Source organism: Myodes glareolus, chromosome 4, assembly GCF_982192425.1.
Source record: "Myodes glareolus chromosome 4, mMyoGla1.1, whole genome shotgun sequence".
Lineage (NCBI taxonomy): Eukaryota > Metazoa > Chordata > Mammalia > Rodentia > Cricetidae > Myodes > Myodes glareolus.
Genome location: NC_142029.1, coordinates 104279009 through 104297986, shown reverse-complemented (window position 1 = coordinate 104297986; position 18978 = coordinate 104279009). Strand labels below are relative to the sequence as shown.

Here is an 18978-nt window from a genome sequence, read left to right as displayed (position 1 = left end):
AAAAGACCTCAAATTCCCAGTTCTCCTGTCTCTGTCTCTCAAATGCTGGGTGACAGGCCTGTACCTCAGACCCTGTCTCTGCAGTGCGGTGGACAGAACCCAGGGCTTCACACGTGCTGAGGTATGCCCCAGTCCCCTGTAGGCTTTGATGGGGACATGAGACTTCCTACTATTTTAGGCACGTCTGTGCATGTATGAACTCATCAGACCTTCCCCCTCCCCTGTGAAGTGAGAGTAGATGGGGAAACCGAGGCACAGAACAGCATGGGTATCCTGCTTGAGATCTTGACATTTGTAAAAACAAGGGTCTGGCTGGGTGGTGATGGTTCACGTCCTTAATCCCAGCAGTCAAGGGGGAGAAGCAAATGGATCTCTGTGAGTTTGAAGCCAGCCTGGTCTACAAGACAGCTAGGGCGGTTACACAGAGAAGCAGAGAACTCTGTCTTGGAAAACAAAAACAAAAACAACAACAAAACAAAAAACAAAATAAAACCCAAAAAACAAACAAACAAGGGTCTGGCTATGGCCTGCCCACCCACTACTGAGACACAGAGTGAAGAGGTGGAGCCTGGCTCTGAGTTCCCAGGAGCAGCAAGAAGAGCGTGGGAATGAAACAGAGCAGGAAATGCACTCAGAGCCTGGCCCTGCCCCTCCTGGACCCTATTTCTGTCTACATCAGAGCAGGAAACAGAAGCTCCATCCTGGTCCTCAGCTCCACATTCCAAAGTTAGGAATGAAGCTGTTGGCTCAGGGAGTCAGTCATTCAACACTCTCTCAGTGAGTCCCTGCTGTGCACAGGACACAGAACTACGGAGTGACTCACACAGACCTGTGCTAGACGCTTGGAGGAAAGGTCTTGGGGCCCAGAGAAGCTCTGAGCACAGCTCGAGGGACCAGAGGGTAGGAAGAAGCACGGCATTTCCCAGGGAGGGAGATGGAGCTGCTAGTGGGGGGACTGGCTACGTGGGAGGAGGTGTGTGTGTGTGGTGTGTATATGTAGTGTATGTGTGTGTGTGTGGTGTGTGTGTGTGCATATGTGTGTATGGTGTGTATATGTAGTGTGTGTGTGGTGTGTGTGTGCATGTGTGTGTGGTGTGTGTGTGTGCATGTGTGTGTGTGCATATGTGTGTGTGGTGTGTATATGTAGTGTGTGTGTGTGTGGTGTGTGTGTGCATGTGTGTGTGTGGTGTGTATATGTAGTGTGTGTGTGTGTGTGGTGTGTATATGTAGTGTATGTGTGTGGTGTGTGTGTATGTGTGTGTGTATGTGTGTGTGTGTGGTGTGTGTGTGTGGTGTGTGTGTATGTGTGTGTGTATATGTAGTGTATGTGTGTGTGTATGTGGTGTGTGTGGTGTGTGTGTGTGGCATATGCTGATGTAGAGGAAGCATGTTTAGGCATTTGTGCCTTCAGAGAGGGGAAGGAAAAGCCCATGGTGTCCTTACAGGGAAACCCATCTTGGCTGCCCTCTGACTCACTTGAGTGACAGACACTTGACCAGAATCCGCTGTCCAAAGTGCTCTCGGGGTGGTTCTGGGATGCTGCAGCGTTCTACAGCTTCATCCTGCGGGAGAGAGGGGATGTCTGGGATGGATTCTTCAGGAAGATTCCAGAATGCATGGCCTGAGATGAGCCGCACCAATCCTGGCTCCAGTCCCCCACACCCCAAGCCCGATGGAACTTTCTACATGGTGTTTCCCAGCCTGGAATGCCTCCTCTCCTTCTAACCCAGCCACATCCCCACTATCAATCACATAGCATGCTGGTCCACTCTGTTCAGAGATATACAGGAAGTGCCCACAGATTTTGTTTGGATAGATACAGTGTATAAAGAAAGCACTCAGTGAATGCTAGACGGACAGACAGATAAACAGTACAAAGTCTCTGAGTTTGGCAGTTGGGTTTCCAACTCTATGACTTGGTGAGGGTTGTAAATGTATTACACACACAACACCACATGAGAGAGTCAACACTTTAGCATAAAACAGGGCTTTTCGCCTCACGGCTTTGCCCAGCTATAGGCTAATGTGGGCATTCTGAACACACTTGACGTAGGTTAAACAGCACTCGGTAAGGTGGCTGTGCTTTGTTTTATTCTGAGATATGGTTTTATGCAGTCCTAGTTTATTCATAGCCAAGGTTGCCCTTGAATGTCTGATCCTTCTACCCGCCCCCCCCAAGCGCTGGGATTATAAGCATGGAACACTATGCCAATTTTCGAGACAGGGTTTCTCCGTGTAGCCTTGGCTGTCCTGGGACTCACTCTGTAAACCAGGAGGCCTTGGACTCACAGAGATCTGCCTGCCTCTGCCTCCTGAGAGCTGGGATAAAGGGAGTGCACTACCACTACCCTGCTTGAAAGCATTTTTGACTTACATATTTTAAACTTCAAAAATGTTTGTTGGTATTTATACCAATAATCCCATGAAAGCCAAGGAGTATCTCTATTCGCTACATAATCTGCAAGTAATGGCTGAATATACGGCCGGCTCTCAATAAATGGTTAAACAAAACGTAATGGTATTTACTAGGTGCCAAATAAAATGGCTAGACATAGAGACACATACAATAGGCGATCAGCACACTGGTTAATTAAATAGAGAAGTATTCAGTAGGCATACAATGGATATTGGTTAAATAAATGTAGAGATAAGCACTTAGTGCTCAATAAATGAAGGTCAGACAAGAACCAAAGAATGTCATGAGCTGAAGACGGGTATATGGTAGGCAGCCAGTAAATACATGGACCTAGTCGGGTGGTTAGATTCTGGTCTGGGGAGAGGCAGTGAGCCCTGGCACCCACCTCATCAGGTGCGGGGTACAAGGTGAGCAGGGCAGGGGCCCGGTGCTGCCGCCTGAGGGCTTCGTTGCGCCGGTCCACATCCTCGGGGGCTGCCCGCTCAAGCAGTGCTGGTAGTAGTGAGTCCGAAGCCAGGTTCCTCAGGCTGAAGATGCCAGAGGCCCCACTGCTTCGAGGGGTGTCCTCTGGAGAGCCTGAGCAGTGCTGGGAATCATCCTGCAGTTGGAAATGTGCAAGCGCTGAGCATCAACTGTATGCCCCATGGGAGAGAAGCTGAGGGATAAGCCAAGGTGGGGTCACCGCAACAAGCGTCACTTGGGGGCCTGATTTGGCCTCTCCAGAAACTTCTAGAAATACTTCTTTGTAGGTAGCTCTTTATCACTGATGTGGGAGGCCACCACATTCCACAAGTGATCCTTCTCTGGCCAATTGGAGCACACCTAATGGCTTAATTGTCTTTGGGCTAAACTCAAACTGGTCACACTGGCTAGCCCCTGGGATTAGCTCTAAGGGAAGGCCACCCCTGGGCTGGACCTATCAGAGCCTTCCCTGGGACTTTGGTCACTGTTGCCAGGGAAAGGAGAGTACTTTCCTCCAGGTAAATGGCTGACCCAGGACCCTGCTCACCCTGTCAGCTGTCTCAAAGCTCTGACTCCAACCTAGTTCATCTCTGCGACCTTGATTCTCTGACCTGTCTACGAGCCTCGGCTTCCCCTTGCATCTAGTTTTCTTATTTATTTTTCATTTCCCCCCCTGGCCCCCTACCCCGGCTGAGGACAAAACCCATGCCTTGGCTTTGCACAGCACTGAGCTAGATCGACACCTCCACAACTACCTCTAACAACAACCAAGGAAGCCTACTAGTAAGAACAAATGATTATGGGTATACAGTAGATGTTCAGTAAATGCTGACCAATGAAATATAAGCATTAATAACTTTGCTCTCCTCAGTCTCTCTGCCCATGAAGAGGGATAAGGGTTGTGGCCCTGAGTCACTGGATGAACGGAGCACAAGCCTTTGGTATACAAACAGCAAGTACTTGATAAATGCGTGGAATCATGACTTCAGTCCTGGGGTCTATTTCACTCATTAGGATCAGGCTAACAGGGCATTTTCCTGAGTCCGAGCCCTCAGTAATCCCAGCCAGCGGCCCCTCACCGTATCCTCAGGACCCATCCTTTCATCCCCAGAGGTATCCTGCTCGAAGACCTGGCAAGTGAGGCCTTTCTGCCGCTCTCGCTGTGTCTCCGTAGTGACAGGGCTGTATGCTGTACTCAGGTGCTGGTACCTAGCAGGGGGGTGGGGTAGGGCCAATCAGGTGGCGGAGCTGGGGACTCTGATACACAGATACATGTGAAGTCACATGAAAACTACCAGGGCCCCTTTTTACTGAAGAAGTTCAGCTGCTCTTAGACGGTGTAATGGGTGACTAAACAGAGGGGCCAACCACAGACTGCAGCCCTGTCACCCTCCTTCCCCTCCCATGAACCGCTCTGGGTCGGACGCACCTTCGGCGTACAATGACCCAGTCCTCCGAGTACATCGCCACCGCAGCCCTCACCTGGGCGTCCAACTTTCTACAGCAAAATACAACGAGGGTAAACAGAGGCGGGGAACATTTCCAAAGGCCTAGGAGAAAAGGACTGTCGGTACCAATGCTTGGGAGGCTGAGGCAGGGGACTTTCTCTGAGTTACAAACCAGGCTGGGACACAGTAGTGTGAGATTCTGTCTTACTAACAGCAGGCTACCCATCCTCGGCACGACGTAGACCACCACGCCCTGGGGTAGACCAGGCATGATGTGCACACCTGGGATCCCAGCAGCGAGGAGACAGATCCAGAAGAACCAGAATTCGGAATCCAGGTCCTGGCCTGGGCTACATGAGACCCTGCCTCAAAGCACAAACTCAATGGGCTGCAGAGATGCTCAGCAATTAAGAACACAGTCTGCTCGTGCAGAGGACCCCAGTTCAGTCTGCAGCACCCACATGGTGACTCATAATCATTTGTAACTCCAGTTCCAGAGGATCCGATGCCCTCTTTTGACCTCCATGGGCACCTGGCACACAGGTGATGCACTGACATACATGCAGGTGAAACACCCATATGTGTAAAATTAATATATCTTTAAAAAGTAAAAAAGCGAGGTAGGGGTGGGCTGGAGAGATGGCTCTGAGGTCAACAACACTGACTGCTCTTCCAGAGGACCCAGGTTCTATTCTCAGCACCCACATGGCAGCTCTCAATTGTCTGAATGTCTGTAACTCCAGTTCCAGGGGATCTGGCACCCTCACAGACATACATGTAGGCAAAACAACAATGCACATAAAGAAAAATAAATTAATAAAACAAGAAGTGAAAAAGAAAACGCAGCTGGAGAGACACTGGGCAGGTACAGTGCTTGCCACACAAGCACAGAGACTGGGGTTCAGATTCCCAGCACCCATGCAACAGCAGTGGGTGAGCATGGAGGCCCACCCACACCCCAGACTCAGGAGGCAAAGCAGGGCACCCTAGAGCAAGCTGGCTGGAAAGTGAGAGACCCTGCCTCAAACATCAGGTAGAGAATGAAAAAGGGGGATTCCTGAAGTTCACCTCCAGCCTCTGCACACTTACCTATCACACACACACACACACACACACACACACCCCACATCCACAAACAACAACAACAATTTTTTTTTTTTAAGAAAAAGATGCTGAAATGGAGGATCAGAGAAGGAGAGTAATTTGCCCAAGGCCACACAGGCGTCCAGGGCCTAGAGTTGAAGCTTGAGAGTTTGGGAGAGGGAGTGAGGTGTCTGTGTGTGTGCAGAACGCACCCATCCTCGGGGACCCCAGACTCTGTGGTCCGACATTCTCGGGGCTGCTTCAGTAGTTCTAAGTCATCGGCTGGAAACTCTATCAAGTCCCTGAGGGGACCGGGCTCAACATCAGGTGGCCGGCTCAGAAGCACATCCTCGAAGTCCAGGGGTTCCATGACCTCCGTCAGAGGGACCTGATTGAAGTACAGTGGCCATGGTTCCCACTGGTGACAGGCGGGGAGTATGCTCACAGTTGACTTTAGACTGCAGGAGAGGGTCGACGGGAGCCTGCAAGCTCAGACTTTCCATAGCAGCTTGGCCAGCGGCCTCCCCCCTCCCCCCAGGGACTCCAGGAAGGAAATCACACCCTGACGTCTGGAAAGATTCTAATGGTAGAAGGAATGGTCGGAGACAATTCCTGAGGCCCCACCTCTTCCCCCTGTGGCAGGAAGTCTCTTCCAGCCCCCAGTCTGGGGCCCCATCTGGGTGGTCCAGGAAGCCGGTATCACCCCCAGACCACCCTTGGATCACACGACCCTGCATTTGCACAGATGTGGGAAGGACAAGGACTCCCACCTCCCTGGCCACTGAATGCAGATGGCCCAAGCAGCATCAGAGGAGGGTGAACCCACTGCTGCCAGCCACTGGGCCCGGACTCACCCCCAGGGAACTACTGGAGCGTCGGCTGGAGTGGGGTGAGCCGCTGCGTTCGCGGGACACCTGCTTCCGGACCTCGGCAGCCACTGTCCTGGGAAGACAGAAAAGGCGTATGAAAACAAAAAAACTCGGGAATGGGGGGCGGGCTTATTTGTAAGAGAGAACTTGAGTGATGAAAGGAAAAATAGAAACACAACGAGTTTAAAAAAAGAGAGAGAGAGAGACCTGTGAGATCAGGTAAAAGTCCATGACCACCTGGACTCAGACCCCAAGACTCACATGGTAGGCGGGAGCTGACTCCCAAAGGCTGTCCCCTTACTTCGGGTGCCAAGCCAGTAAACTAATTAAAAACAAGGGGCTGGGAGTAGCACAGTGGTGGAGGGCTGGGCCCGCGGGTGTGGCAGGCCCTGGGTTCCATCCCCAGTATTGCAAGCACTGCAAGAATAAATAGATAGATAGAAGCTGCTGGTCCCTGTGCCGCAGTCCCTTCCTAGTCCCTTCCTACACCAGAGGGATGTGCCACTGTGCCAGACGTGAGGGAGTGGCAGTTTTCTCCCATCACCTCCCCTCTTAGACCCATCAATGTCTAGAGGAAGACACTATCCCTCCATCTTTCCCAGGTCTTCAAACACACCAATCTGGCACTGCACTCAGAGCAGGAACCTATCCCATCCTGTCTGTGAAGCTCTGCCCAGCCTCAGTTTACCTGTTCACAACTACCCTGACCTCAGAGGGGCCAGTGAGCATTCTGTAAGTGTATGTTCTCAGGGAGTCTAGGATGAAGCTGCCAGGGTGGAGGCCAACAGGACCCTCAGCTCAGAAAGAATGGCCAGATGCCAGGCCTGCTGCACTGGAATCCCAGCCTTGGAGGAGGTCGTGCTGATCCTAGGTGTTCAATAATGTTTGCTTTGTTTTGTAGTGCTGAGGATGACTTCTGGCCTCTTGCATGCTAGAAAATACTCCAGCTGAACCATGCCCTCAGCCCCTCACTGAGGGATTCTAGGCAGGGGCTCCATCACTGAGCCACACCTCAGCCCCTCACTGGGGGTTTCTAGGTAGGGGCTCTACCACTGAGCCACACCCCAGTCCCTCACTGGGGGATTCTAGGCAGGGGCTCCATCACTGAGCCACGCCCTTCAGCCCCTCACTGGGGGATTCTAGGCAGGGGCTCCATCACTGAGCCACGCCCTTCAGCCCCTCACTGGGGGATTCTAGGCAGGGGCTCCATCACTGAGCCACGCCCTTCAGCCCCTCACTGGGGGATTCTAGGCAGGGGCTCCATCACTGAGCCACGCCCTTCAGCCCCTCACTGGGGGATTCTAGGCAGGGGCTCCATCACTGAATCATGCTACAGCAAAACAAAACCAAGAAAAAAACCAGCTAGCCAGTGTATGTATAAAAGTCAAAGACAATTCATGGGAATTGTTTTCCTCCTCTCACTATTGGACCAAATTCAGAATATCAGGCTTGGTGGCAAGCGTCTTATCTGCTGAGCCCTCTCAATGGCCCCAGCACCAAATTAAACTTAGGTTTATTATTTATTTTATGTGCATGAGTGTTTTGCCTGCATGGATGTGTGTAACCCTCAGAGGTTAGAAGAAGGCAGGTGTCAGATTCCCTGGAACCTGAGTTATGGCTGACTAAGCCACCATGTGGGTGCTGGGAACCAAACCTGGACCCTCTTAACCCCTGAGCCATCTCTCCAGGCCCCGTGAAATGAAAATGAAGGGTTTGTGCTCAGATTCAAAACCTCAAAGCAGAATCCTCTGAAGCCTGGGGCACACAGGGCTCAGGATTAGTATTTTTAAGAGATGCAAGGACAGGAATGGAGGCTACGCCCCATCTGAGGTGGTCCTTGGCTGGAGAAAGGCCCAGGGGTTGGGGAGGAGGGGATGGGATGAGACACAGCCCTTGGCCTTGGAAAACAGTGGTGGGTTTGCAGCCCCAGTCACGGGAACTGCTGCTTTGCTACTATGTACATGTCCCAAATTACTACGATGGCTTTATGCCCTATTGCTGGGCAGTAATTGGTAGAAGGGGTGTGCACGTGTATACAGATGGAGGCCAGAGGTCAGCTTCTTATGTCCTCTTCTGATACCACCCATATTACTTCCTGAGAAAGAGTCTCTCCATTGGGATAGGTTGCTGGTCAGTGAGCTCCCGGGACCCAACCATTCTCCATCGTTCCAGAGCTGGGGCTTTTACATGGATGTTAGGGATTGAATATAGGTCCTCATGCTTGCATGGCTGTTTATTAACTGAGTTATCTTTCTGGCCCCCTAACATTTTGAAACAGGGTCTCATGTAGCCCAGGTTGGCCCCAATCTCATTGTGTAACCCAGGCTAGGTTTGCACTCTCAACCCTCCCAACTTCCATGACTCACATGTTAAACCTCCTCTACATTCCTCCTCACAAATCTGATTGGTTCAGGCATCCTAGGAATACATCTCTCTCTCTCTCTCTCTCTCTCTCTCTTTCTCTCTCTCTCTCTCTCTCTCTCTGACTCAGCAAAGATATCAGCACCTAGAAAACTCTCTTCACCACAGAGACACAGACAGTCAGAGACACTGCAATGGCTGAGACAGCTACCAGGGACAGTGCCTGCTGCCCAAGCTGAGAACCCACACTCAGATCAATAGCCCCCAGCACTGCGGAAACAGGGACAAAAGGATTCCTGGGGCTCCCTAACCAACCAGCTCCAGGTCCAGTAAGCAACCCTGCCTCAAAAAGTGAGATGGAGGAAGGCTGTCCCAGTGGTAACTTGCTGCCAAGCCTGAGGAGCTGACTTTAATCCCAGGAACCTACAGAGTAGAAAAAGGGGTCCTAAAAGCTGTTCTCTGACTCCATACACGAGCTGTGGAACATATGAGGGGCATGAGCTGACTTCACATTTACACACACACACACACACACACACGGAGTTTATAGTGGCGAAAGTCCAGGATGTAGGAAGAGGCCACATCCACTCCTGGAATCTGACTGAGAGAGACAAAAGAGGCAGGTGTGATTGTGTAATCCCCAAACTTGAGAGTGAGAGACCGAAGCAGGAGTCTTGCTACCAGTTCAAGACCAGCCTAGACACAGAACGAAACCCTGTCCCATAAAACAAAACCAACAGAAGAGCTGGGGACGACTCAGTAAGTGCTGCTATACAAGCACCAGCTTGGGGTCCTGTAGCTGGAGGTAGAGGCAGGCATACCGGAGCTTGCTGGGCAACCTCTGTGAACTTCAGGACCTACTAAGAGGCTCTGCCTCAAAAACCAAGGTGAGGGTGGCAAGATGGCTCAGTGAGCAAAAGCCCTTGTTGCCAAGCTTGACTTCAGCTTGATCCCTGGCATCTATACAGTAAAAGGACCAAACAGAACAGACTCCTGCGAGCTGTCCGCTGACCTCCCCCACACACTGACAAACACAAGTACACATAAAGTAAGTAAATGAATATATATATATATATATTTAAAAGTTAAACATGCAAGGAAAATGTACATTTACACAATGGAGTACTACACAGCAGAAAAAATAACGTCAGCTTGAATTTTGCAGGAAAATGGATGGAGTTAGAAAACATTATTTGAGTGAGGTAATCCAGACACAGAACGACAATTATCACATGTACTCACTCATAAGTGGTTTTTAAACATAAAGCAAAGAAAGCCAGCCTACAAACCACAATTCCAGAGAACTTAGACAACAATGCGGACACTAAGAGAGACTTACATAGATCTAATCTACATGGGAAGTAGAAAGTAGAAAAAGACAAAATCTCCTGAGTAAATTGGGAACATGGGGACCTTGGGGGAGGATTGAAGGGAAGAGGGGAGAGACAGGGAGGGGAGCAGAGAAAAATGTAGAGCTCAATAAATATCAATAAAATAAAACAAAAAGTTAAACATGCACAGTGCCTCACGTGGCCATGCCGGTTCTCAGAAAGCTGAGAGGTAGGATGATTGCTGGAACTCTGAAGCCACCTTGGGCTACATGGTCAGTTCTGGGCTAGTTAGAAGAGGGTGAGAACCCTTCTCCAAAGGAAAGCAAGCACAAAGCAAGGTGCAGGAGATGTGGCTCTGCTGTTGCAGCACTTGCCTGGCATGCAGAAAGCACTGTGTTCCGGCCCCAGCGCCACGGAAACTGTGTGTGTAGTGCACGTCTGTAAACCTAGCACTGAGTAGGAAAGCCAGGCATTCAAGACCAGTCTTGGCTACATAGTGACTCTGAGGTCAGTGTGGGCTATGTGAGAGCCTGTCTCAAACAAGCAAAACAACCAAGTATAACCAAGACTTCATTCAGTTCCCTGATGTTAAGCTTCACCTGGGAATTTGTGGGTAAACTCAAAGGATAGGTGAATATAGAATCAGGTCTGCATGCAAAACCGTCTACCTACCAAACTTCTTGGGAAGTCTTGGGACACTTCCCCAAAGTGCCTTAGGACCCCAGGATCATTTTCTGATCTTACCCTGGGCTCCACAGCTCTTATTCTCCTAGACAACACCCATCTTTCTCACTTGAACCAAAACAATTACTCAAGGGCATAGGGACTTAAGAGACAAGAAACACATGGTACTATGAGAACTGAAAACTGTCCAATTGCTCTGCTCCAGGTCACATCCCTCCTCTATCCAGAACTCTCCATGGCTCTCACTTCACCTGGGGCCAAAGTCAAAGTCCTCCTTCTGGTCTGCAAGACTCTCTAAAATCTATTCCTATCAGCTAGCTCCCTCTGTGGCCTCAGGGCCTTTGCACTAGCTTCTTCCCTGGATGATGGACCAGAGATCTTTTCCATCCTTTAGGTAGGTGCTTGAATGCACCAGCCCCTCCCACATAGCTGTGTGAGCCGCCCCCGCCAGCCTCCTCACCTGCTTCCTGTCTTATAGATCTCCACCATATCACTGTCACATCTATCTGGCACCTGCTTGTCCCACCATGGCAAACCCAAGAGAGGGGCTACTTCTTGGGTTTCCATTAGTGTGGGACCCACAAGCGGCTTCTCCCACCTAAGGGTGGTCAGTGGATCGGATTCCAGAGATTACGAACCCACCCCAGTTCTGAGCCTTCTTCCAAGCTCTCTCCCAATCACCAGTGGCCAAGGGAAGGGATCCCCGAGCATCTGTCGCCTGTCCCCCTCCACCGTCTGCCCACCAGCTGGTTCAGTCCCGAGCCCCCTCGTCCCCCCCGTCCCCCCCCCCTCCTGCGCCCAGGCGGTGCGGGGAGAGGCTGAGGCATAAGACTGAGGGGGGGCTGTCCCCAGCTGTCCTCCAGCTCCGGCAGCTCCTTCTTCCCAGACAGCTGGGTTCTGGGACCCTAGGCGGGGGAGGGGCTGCGAATTTGTTCCGGCCGGAGAGGGAAGAACAGGAGAGAAGCTGGAGGGTCGGGATGTAGCCTCGGCGCTCAGGGGAGCCCGCCCGCACCGACTCAGGATGCGCTTCCTCCTCCGGGAAGTCCTCGGGGAGCCCGGCACGCCCCCGCTACCGCTCCTAGCCAGTTCCCAGCACTCGCCCTCGCCCATCCTGCCCGGAACGACAGTGTCCGCGGCCGCACTCCCTACCTGTTGATCTTGTGAGCGAAGGCGCGTCGCTCCGAGGCCGCCATGGCGCCCCGCGTCCCGCCGCAGTCTCCCGAGTCTGGGAAGTCGGACTGGGCGGGGCCGGCGAGCGGACGGGGCGGGGCCTGTGTTGATGGGGCGGGGCCTGAGCTAGGGACCGCCTCAGCCGCGGAATGAGGCTGAGAGATGGGGCGGGGCCTTCTCTGTGATGGGATTGGGCCCGGACGAGGGTGGAGCTTTCCCTGGGATAGGGCGGGGCCTTTCTGGGATAGGGCGGGGCCAACACTGAGAGTAGAGCAGAAACGTCGGGGAATGGGGAGGAGCCTCTTCTCCGACTGGGGACTGGGATAGAGACAGCGCTGACAAGGGTTAGAGCCAGGCTGTGATGGAGGCTGTCCCTGCTCTAAAATGAGGACCCGGCCAAGACTGGAGAGCTGGGGAGTCTTTGTGGGCGTGGCTAGTGAGGGAAGTCCTTGATGGGGAGGAACATTGTGGGCTGGGCATGGCTAGGATGGGTAGGGAATTAGAGGTTTGTGAAGACAGGTGGGGGCCAGGCAGAGCTGGACTTGGGTGGGCAAAGCCCGGAGTGGAATAGGGGAGGATCATGGAGGGGAAGATTTCCTCCTTGCAATGTGGTCAAGATGGGGAAACTGAGTCTTCTCTTGGGCTGGGGAGGAAAAGACTGAGCATCAAAACTCGGTAGGTCCCTGCTTGTCCCTGGAGACACTCTGACTAGAAAACAACGTCAACGTTTCACATGGAGTAACAATAATTACTAAGTTTTTTGCTTATAGCTGTGCAGTAGACAGGGTAGGGAAGGTCTGTTGTTTTCCACTATTGACAAGATGCTAAACAGGCGCCTAGAGGAATGAAGGCTTTTGCTTAGTATACCTCACGAGGGGCTCAGGGGATTCCATGCCCATCTCTGGGTTAGGGTAGAAAGGTGGATGAGCCCAGCTAGGCTCAGGGGTGTCCGTCTAGGAGGTGTGACTCGGAAAGCCAGCACCGATATCTGAGGGAGCCAGTCTGGAAACTTCTGTCTGCCAGAAGATGTAGCTATGTCTTTATTAATTTGTGGCCTGAAATCTCTTCCCTCTAGTTCCTCTCCTAGCATCAGTTTTCTGGGGTTGTTCAGTCCTGGCTCATCTCTGGATATACCAACCTTCTCCTGCCTCCACACCTTCTCCTGGGAAGCGTCTGCCTTCCCAGCAACCAAGGTCAAAACAGTCTAGGGAGTGTAGGCAGCTGTGTAACACCAGGGCATGACCGCCTCGGAACTTTTGCATGTGCTGTTCCTTTTCCCCGCTTGTGGATGCTAGCTAGCATATGATGAAACCGGGCCAGCAGGTCAGAGTGACTTGCCCCAGTTGCCCAGCAAATCTGTATTAGTTTTGAGAGCCACAGAAAGGAAACCTAGATGATAGGGGCACCCCCTAGATGTCCATCTGCTCCTTGCCCAGCACGCAATCTATGTACACAGCTGCCAGGAGCCCACACACCTGCCCAGAGTTGTCCAGCTGCTTTAGCCCAGGAGATGCAGAATGTAACTCCACCCACCACTGTGTGGGTGGGGGTGGTGGTGGAAGGGGGCGCCCAATGTCATTCTGAGGTCTCTGCTTCCTCTTCTACTTTCAGGCTGGATGGGAGGGCATGAAGCCAGCCCTCCCTGCTGCTTCTATTGTGCATAGTCTTGGGGATACCCGAGTCCCGTCACATCCTCCCTTGTGCAGAAGTCTCTGTGGCTCTAAACTCATTGGGGTCAAAGTCTGTTCCTTGGCCTCCAGTCCCTGAGTGGAGCAGAGTGCTTCACCACCACCCTGTCCTTATAGTCTCCTCTTGTACTGCAGTCCAACAGCCCGCCCGCCTCTGACCGCCCAAATATTCCTTTCAAACATTAAGATGTGTCTCACCTCAGGGCCTTTGCGCTGGCTGTGGGTTTTGTCCTCGTCACTCCCCTACTCCACCCAGCTAGCATGTTCTCGTTTACTCGAGGAAATTCAGGACTTGCCCTATTTACCTAATGTCAGATTTAAGATTTGGACCCAAGGAGTTTGATGCCCCCCACCCCCAAAAGAGAGCAACTATGCCAAGATCAGCTACGTTCCACTTCAGACCTGGCTATGTGACCTACAGTTCAATTGTCACCTCTCTGATTTTCCCCTTCTCTTCACCAAGGGCTCCTGGTGAGTCACATGACAACGCACAGATATGGGTAGGGGAGCAGGATCCCGGAGCCTGGATCCTCTGGAGAAGCTAATGGGGACCTAACCAGAGCCTGGGGACTCTCAGAGTGGCTTTGGTTTCCAAAAGGGTGGTTTCAAAGATCCCTTCAAGTCAGGATAGTGTCCAGCACCACCCAGGTGCCCGCCAGACCTGATTGTCAAGGCCACACCTCTGCAGGGCACTGCCAGGCCTGACTCAGCTGGGCGGGGCAGGGGAGCTCTTGGAGTTGCTCAAATGCAGGAGACTTTGGCCTCTACATGATGGGGTGTGAGGTGGGGCTGGTAGACCCAGGCAGAGGAGGCTGCGGAGGAGAATTGCTCACTACCCTGTGGGGGACGGATGTATGTGGGGCTGAGAGGGGCAGTGGGAAGGGGTGGGTCCCAGCAGCTGACTGGCAGACGAGTTCACTTTCCATGTGAGAAATGAGGGGTTGGAGACCATCCCCTGCTGGGTGTGGCAGCAACCACATGTAATCCCAGCACTTGGGAGGTAGAAGCAGGGGGACCAGCCTTGGCTATTTACTGAGGGAGTTTGAAGTCAGCCTGGGCTACATGAGACCCTATCTCAAGACAGCAGCAAAAGTCTTCCCTTCACCCATACTACTGCACAACGCTGCTCCTTTTTCCTGGGAAGGGAAAGTTCCATGAGCTTGTGATGGGAATCACTGTGGCATTAAAACGTCTTTGTTGGCTCAGGGAGACAGCTCAGTGTGCAAAGCATCTGCTGTGTGTGCAGAAGAACCCGAATTCAGGTCCTAAACACTCACTTGAAAGCCAGGCATGGTGGTGTATGTCTGTAATCCCAGAACTGAGGGAGCAGGGACAGGGATCAGGAGTTAAGGGCCAGCCTCAGCTGTGGAGGGAGTTCTAGACTAACCTGGGCTAAATGCAACTCTCAGAAAGCAGTGAGGGGCTGCTCTGAGGGCCTTAGCTGACCGTCAGTACCCAAGAAAACTTACAGGTGGGTGACACACACCTTTAATCCCAGCACCGGGGAGGCAGAACCAAGAGGATCCCTGGAGCTCACTCTCCGGCAAGCCCAGCTGAAATCAGCAAGCTCCGTGTACAGTGGGAGACCCTGCAGCAAATAGGAAGGACGACTTGGGGTAAAACCTTCACTCGGCAAGACTGGCAACTCAAGTTCAGTCTCCCTCCAGCTTCCGTCTGGCCTTCACAGGTGCACACATATATCCCCACACAGCTACACACACATGAACAGGTAAACATACAAATAATACATGTAGATTTTCTTTAAAGATTTATTATCTATATGGGGGCTCGAGTGTATCATGTGTATCATGTGTGAGACACCAGCCTCATGTGACTGACTTAGGTACACTTTCCATTCATCAGGTCTGTTTTGGTAAATTGATGACTCACTGAATCAATATGTCTTAAAGTGACAACTTAATGAGTGACTGACCGAATGAATGAGTGAGCAAATGAATGAATGGACACACGCCTGAGTGGATGCGTTACTGAGAGGATGGATGAGTGCGTGCATGAGTGAGTGAATTAATGAACAAGTGAATGACTGAGTGAGTGTGTGAACACATGCGCATCTTCTAGAGTGCTAACAATCTCAGATGCAGAGATTTTTTGATTCTTTTTCCAGGTTGACCACAGGTGGCTTGGGTCCTGTTTGGGCCTTAATATCCTTTTTGGTAAAGTACAGGGAACCTTAGGCCTCAGTCCACAGGGCCACGACAGGGCCATTAGGGTATACCATCCCAACATAAGTCTCCAGGGCCTCACAAGATTGTTTTCTTTGCTCCTTCCGGAGCTAGGAAAGGAAGCCAGAGCCAGGCAGGGTGTTCAGGCCTGCCTTCAGGACTTGAAGTCACAAAGAGAGATCACAGGGCAGGTCCCAGGCTTCCTGTTTTTCTTGGAACAGATTGTCTGGTTACCGGATGCTCGGCTGTCTCTGATGCTCGGCTGTCTCTGGTGCTGTAGCCCATAGCACTCTGGAATTCTCTGACTAAAAAGTCTTCTTTTTCTTCTTCTTCTTCTTCTTCTTCTTCTTCTTCTTCTTCTTCTTCTTCTTCTTCTTCTTCTTCTTCTTCTTCTTCTTCTTCTTCTTTTCAAGACAGGGTTTCTCTGTGTAGCCGTGGTTGTCCTGGAACCCACTCTGTAGACTAGGTTGACCTCAAACTCAGAGATCCTCCTGCCTCTGCCTCTCGAGTGCTGGGATTAAAGGCATGTGCCACCACCACCCATCAAAAGTTTTTTTGTTGTTGTTGCTGAGGATGTACTAAGCAAGTACTCTGCTACCAAGCTACAGTCCCAAATACTCTTTTGGGATTTTATATATACATACGTATACATTGCATGTATTATATGTTATGTCATATATATTATGCATATATATGGTGTATATGCATGCAAATGCATATTTATAACACATAATCACACATATAAGTGTTACCCAGGTGTGGTGGTGTTAAGTAGAGGCAGGAGAATCAGAATTCCATCTGGGCTGCATGAGATCCTGTCTCTAAATAAATGAAACAAAAGTGGGTCATGTTGGCTCACTCTTTTAATCCCAGCACTCAGGAGGCAGAGGCAGGTAGATCTCTGTGAGTTCAAGGCCAGCTTGGTTTATAAGAGCTAGTTCTAGGACAGGCTTCAAAGCTACAGAGAAACTCTGTTTTGAAAACAAAACAAAACAAAACAACAAACATAGTTATCATGGTCAACTATTTTGACAGCAAAAGAAATCCTAAGACACCCTGTCTTGAAAAATGAAACAGACAAAAAACAAAACAAAAAATGAGTCCATGAGATGACTAACTCCACAGGTAAAGGCAGTTGTGCCTAAGCCTGGTAACCTAGCCAGGCAAAGTTAATACACACCTTTGATCTCTGAGTTTAAGACCAGCCTGGTTTATGAAGCAGGTTCCAGGACAGCCAGGGCTATACAGAGAAACCCTGTCCCGAAAAACTGGAAACACATATAAAGGTGGGAGGGGACAACCAACAACCAATTCCGTGAAGCTGTTCCAACCTCCACACACGTGTCATAGCAAGTGCATGCACACACATTCATCACACACTCATCATATCAACACCACTCACATCACATACATGTAATGATTTTATTTTATTGTATGTGTGTTTTGCATGCATACATGTCTGTGCATCATATGCATGTAGTGCCCTTGGAGGTCAGAAGAGGGTCTTTGATCTCCAAGAACTGGATTTAGAGGTGGTTGTGAGCTGTCACGAGGGTGCTGGGAACCAAACCCAAGTCCCCTGAAAGAGTAGCCAGTGCTCTTAGCTACTGAGCCAGCTCTCCAGGCCCTATAATGACAACTTTTGACAGTGTAACTTTCCTTTTCCTTCCCCCACTGTGCTGGGTTATTTTTTTTGTCAACCTGACACAAGCTAGTGTCATCTGAGAAGAGAGAATCTCAGTTGAGAAAATGCCTCCATTAGATTGGCTTATGCAAGTCTGTGGAGGTTTTTTCTTGCTTGATTATCAGTGTGAGTGGATCCAGTCCACTGTTCTTGGCCTGGTGGTCTGGGGTGTATAAGAAAGCAGGCTAAGCAAGCTATGGGGAATAGGCCAGTCCCTAAGTCTTATTGCTGTGAAGAGACACATGACCAAGGCAACTCTCATAAAAGGAAGCGTTTAACTTAAGTTGGCTTACAGTCTCAGGGGTTTGGTCCATTATCATCATTGTGGGCAGCATGGCAGCACACATTGTTAGGAATCAGGTTTGCCCCCAGCTTGACTCAGCAACTCAGCACCAGCAGCCCTGTCATCACCAGCTGCCAAAAGTGACATCGATGCCCTTTAAAAGGTCACCACCATCAGGGCCCGCTCTCCTGTTCTGCCTCCCTCTTGATCTCTGTTTCTGTTTCTTTCCCCGCCCCAACCCCGTGCCTCTCTGTTTCCTTCTCTGTCTTCCTCTTGTCCGTGCTCCAAGGTGTCCTAATAAATCTCTTGAGTGAGATCTGTTGCATGGGTGAGATCTTTGTGACATTCCTTGACCAAGGTGCTCTTCTGCAGAAACCCTAACACTGGTGTAGAGACATGGTAGAATATCCTGGTGCCTGCGTGTTCCCCGTTTGGGTATCTAAGCTGCACTAGAACCCTACCCCTTATCTCCAGTCTATCTGCAACAGACTCACCTCCTGGCTTGCCTTTCTCTGTGAGTTCGAAGCCAGCCTGGTCTACAAGAGCTAGTTTCAGGACAGGCTCCAAAGCTACAGAAAAACCTTGTCCTGAAAAACCAAAAAACAAAACAAAAAAAAACAAAAAAAAACAAACAAACAAAAAACCCACTTTGAAAACAGATGTTTTTAAACAGCAACCATGTGGCTCTCCTCCATCTTGGCCAATGGACCTCATGCAGATGTAAGCAGCTGCAGGGATGGCAGTCCTCTTTCCTAAGGTTAAAGATGCATACCATGTGACTTAACCACCATCTTCAGACAACCAGGAGGTGCAGAGCAAGAACTGTAAACATCTTAGTCCTAAGGAGTCCTCTGTTTATCATGCATCCCCTTTCTGGACTGGGGAAGCAAAAAGTCTCAGATGTTTGGATTAATATGGACCTTTGTATGATAACAAAAATCTAAGAATATGTTTGCTGCAGCATACTATACATATGAGTCAACCCTGGTTTAGAATATGCTGTACATGATGATAAAATTTAAGGTTATAAAGATGTACTCAGGCTAACAAAAGCAGACTTAGAGATTTATACCTAAATGCTTACGTTTTTGCTAACTGTTCAACGTCAAGCTACTAGAAAACTTAAATAAGTAACAATATATGCTTGACAAATAAGATATATTTGATATTCAAGATTTATAAGTTCCCCAGGTCTGCTCAGATTTATAGTAATATTTATCTAGCTACTTTGTCCTTGCTCTTGTTAACCTTCAGCCGTTTATGTGAACTAAGCAATACAAGAAACTGCAATGTTTTATAACGGTGCACTGTAAAAG

General features: G+C 50.4%; 1 protein-coding gene across 9 annotated transcripts in view; it reads right to left on the bottom strand.

Annotated features, from left to right (window-relative positions):
- Positions 1–11952, bottom strand: part of Dock6 (dedicator of cytokinesis 6) — a 57873-nt gene extending 45921 nt beyond the window's left edge. For 8 of the 9 annotated variants that reach the window (XR_015737743.1, XM_087905806.1, XM_087905807.1 and 5 more), the window contains exons 1-7: positions 11804–11952; positions 6264–6351; positions 5622–5797; positions 4308–4376; positions 3958–4087; positions 2802–3014; positions 1477–1562 (exon numbers count right to left, since the gene is read on the bottom strand). Coding sequence is in view for 8 of the 9 variants with exons in the window: in XM_087905806.1 (XP_087761932.1) it covers positions 1477–1562; positions 2802–3014; positions 3958–4087; positions 4308–4376; positions 5622–5797; positions 6264–6351; positions 11804–11847 (806 nt within the window). In the remaining variant the exon portion in view is untranslated. Of the gene's footprint in view, positions 1–1476; positions 1563–2801; positions 3015–3957; positions 4088–4307; positions 4429–5621; positions 5798–6263; positions 6352–11803 lie in introns of those variants that run through there. The other variant, XM_087905805.1, reaches the window with a different exon arrangement.
- Positions 11953–18978: the final 7026 nt, after the last annotated feature.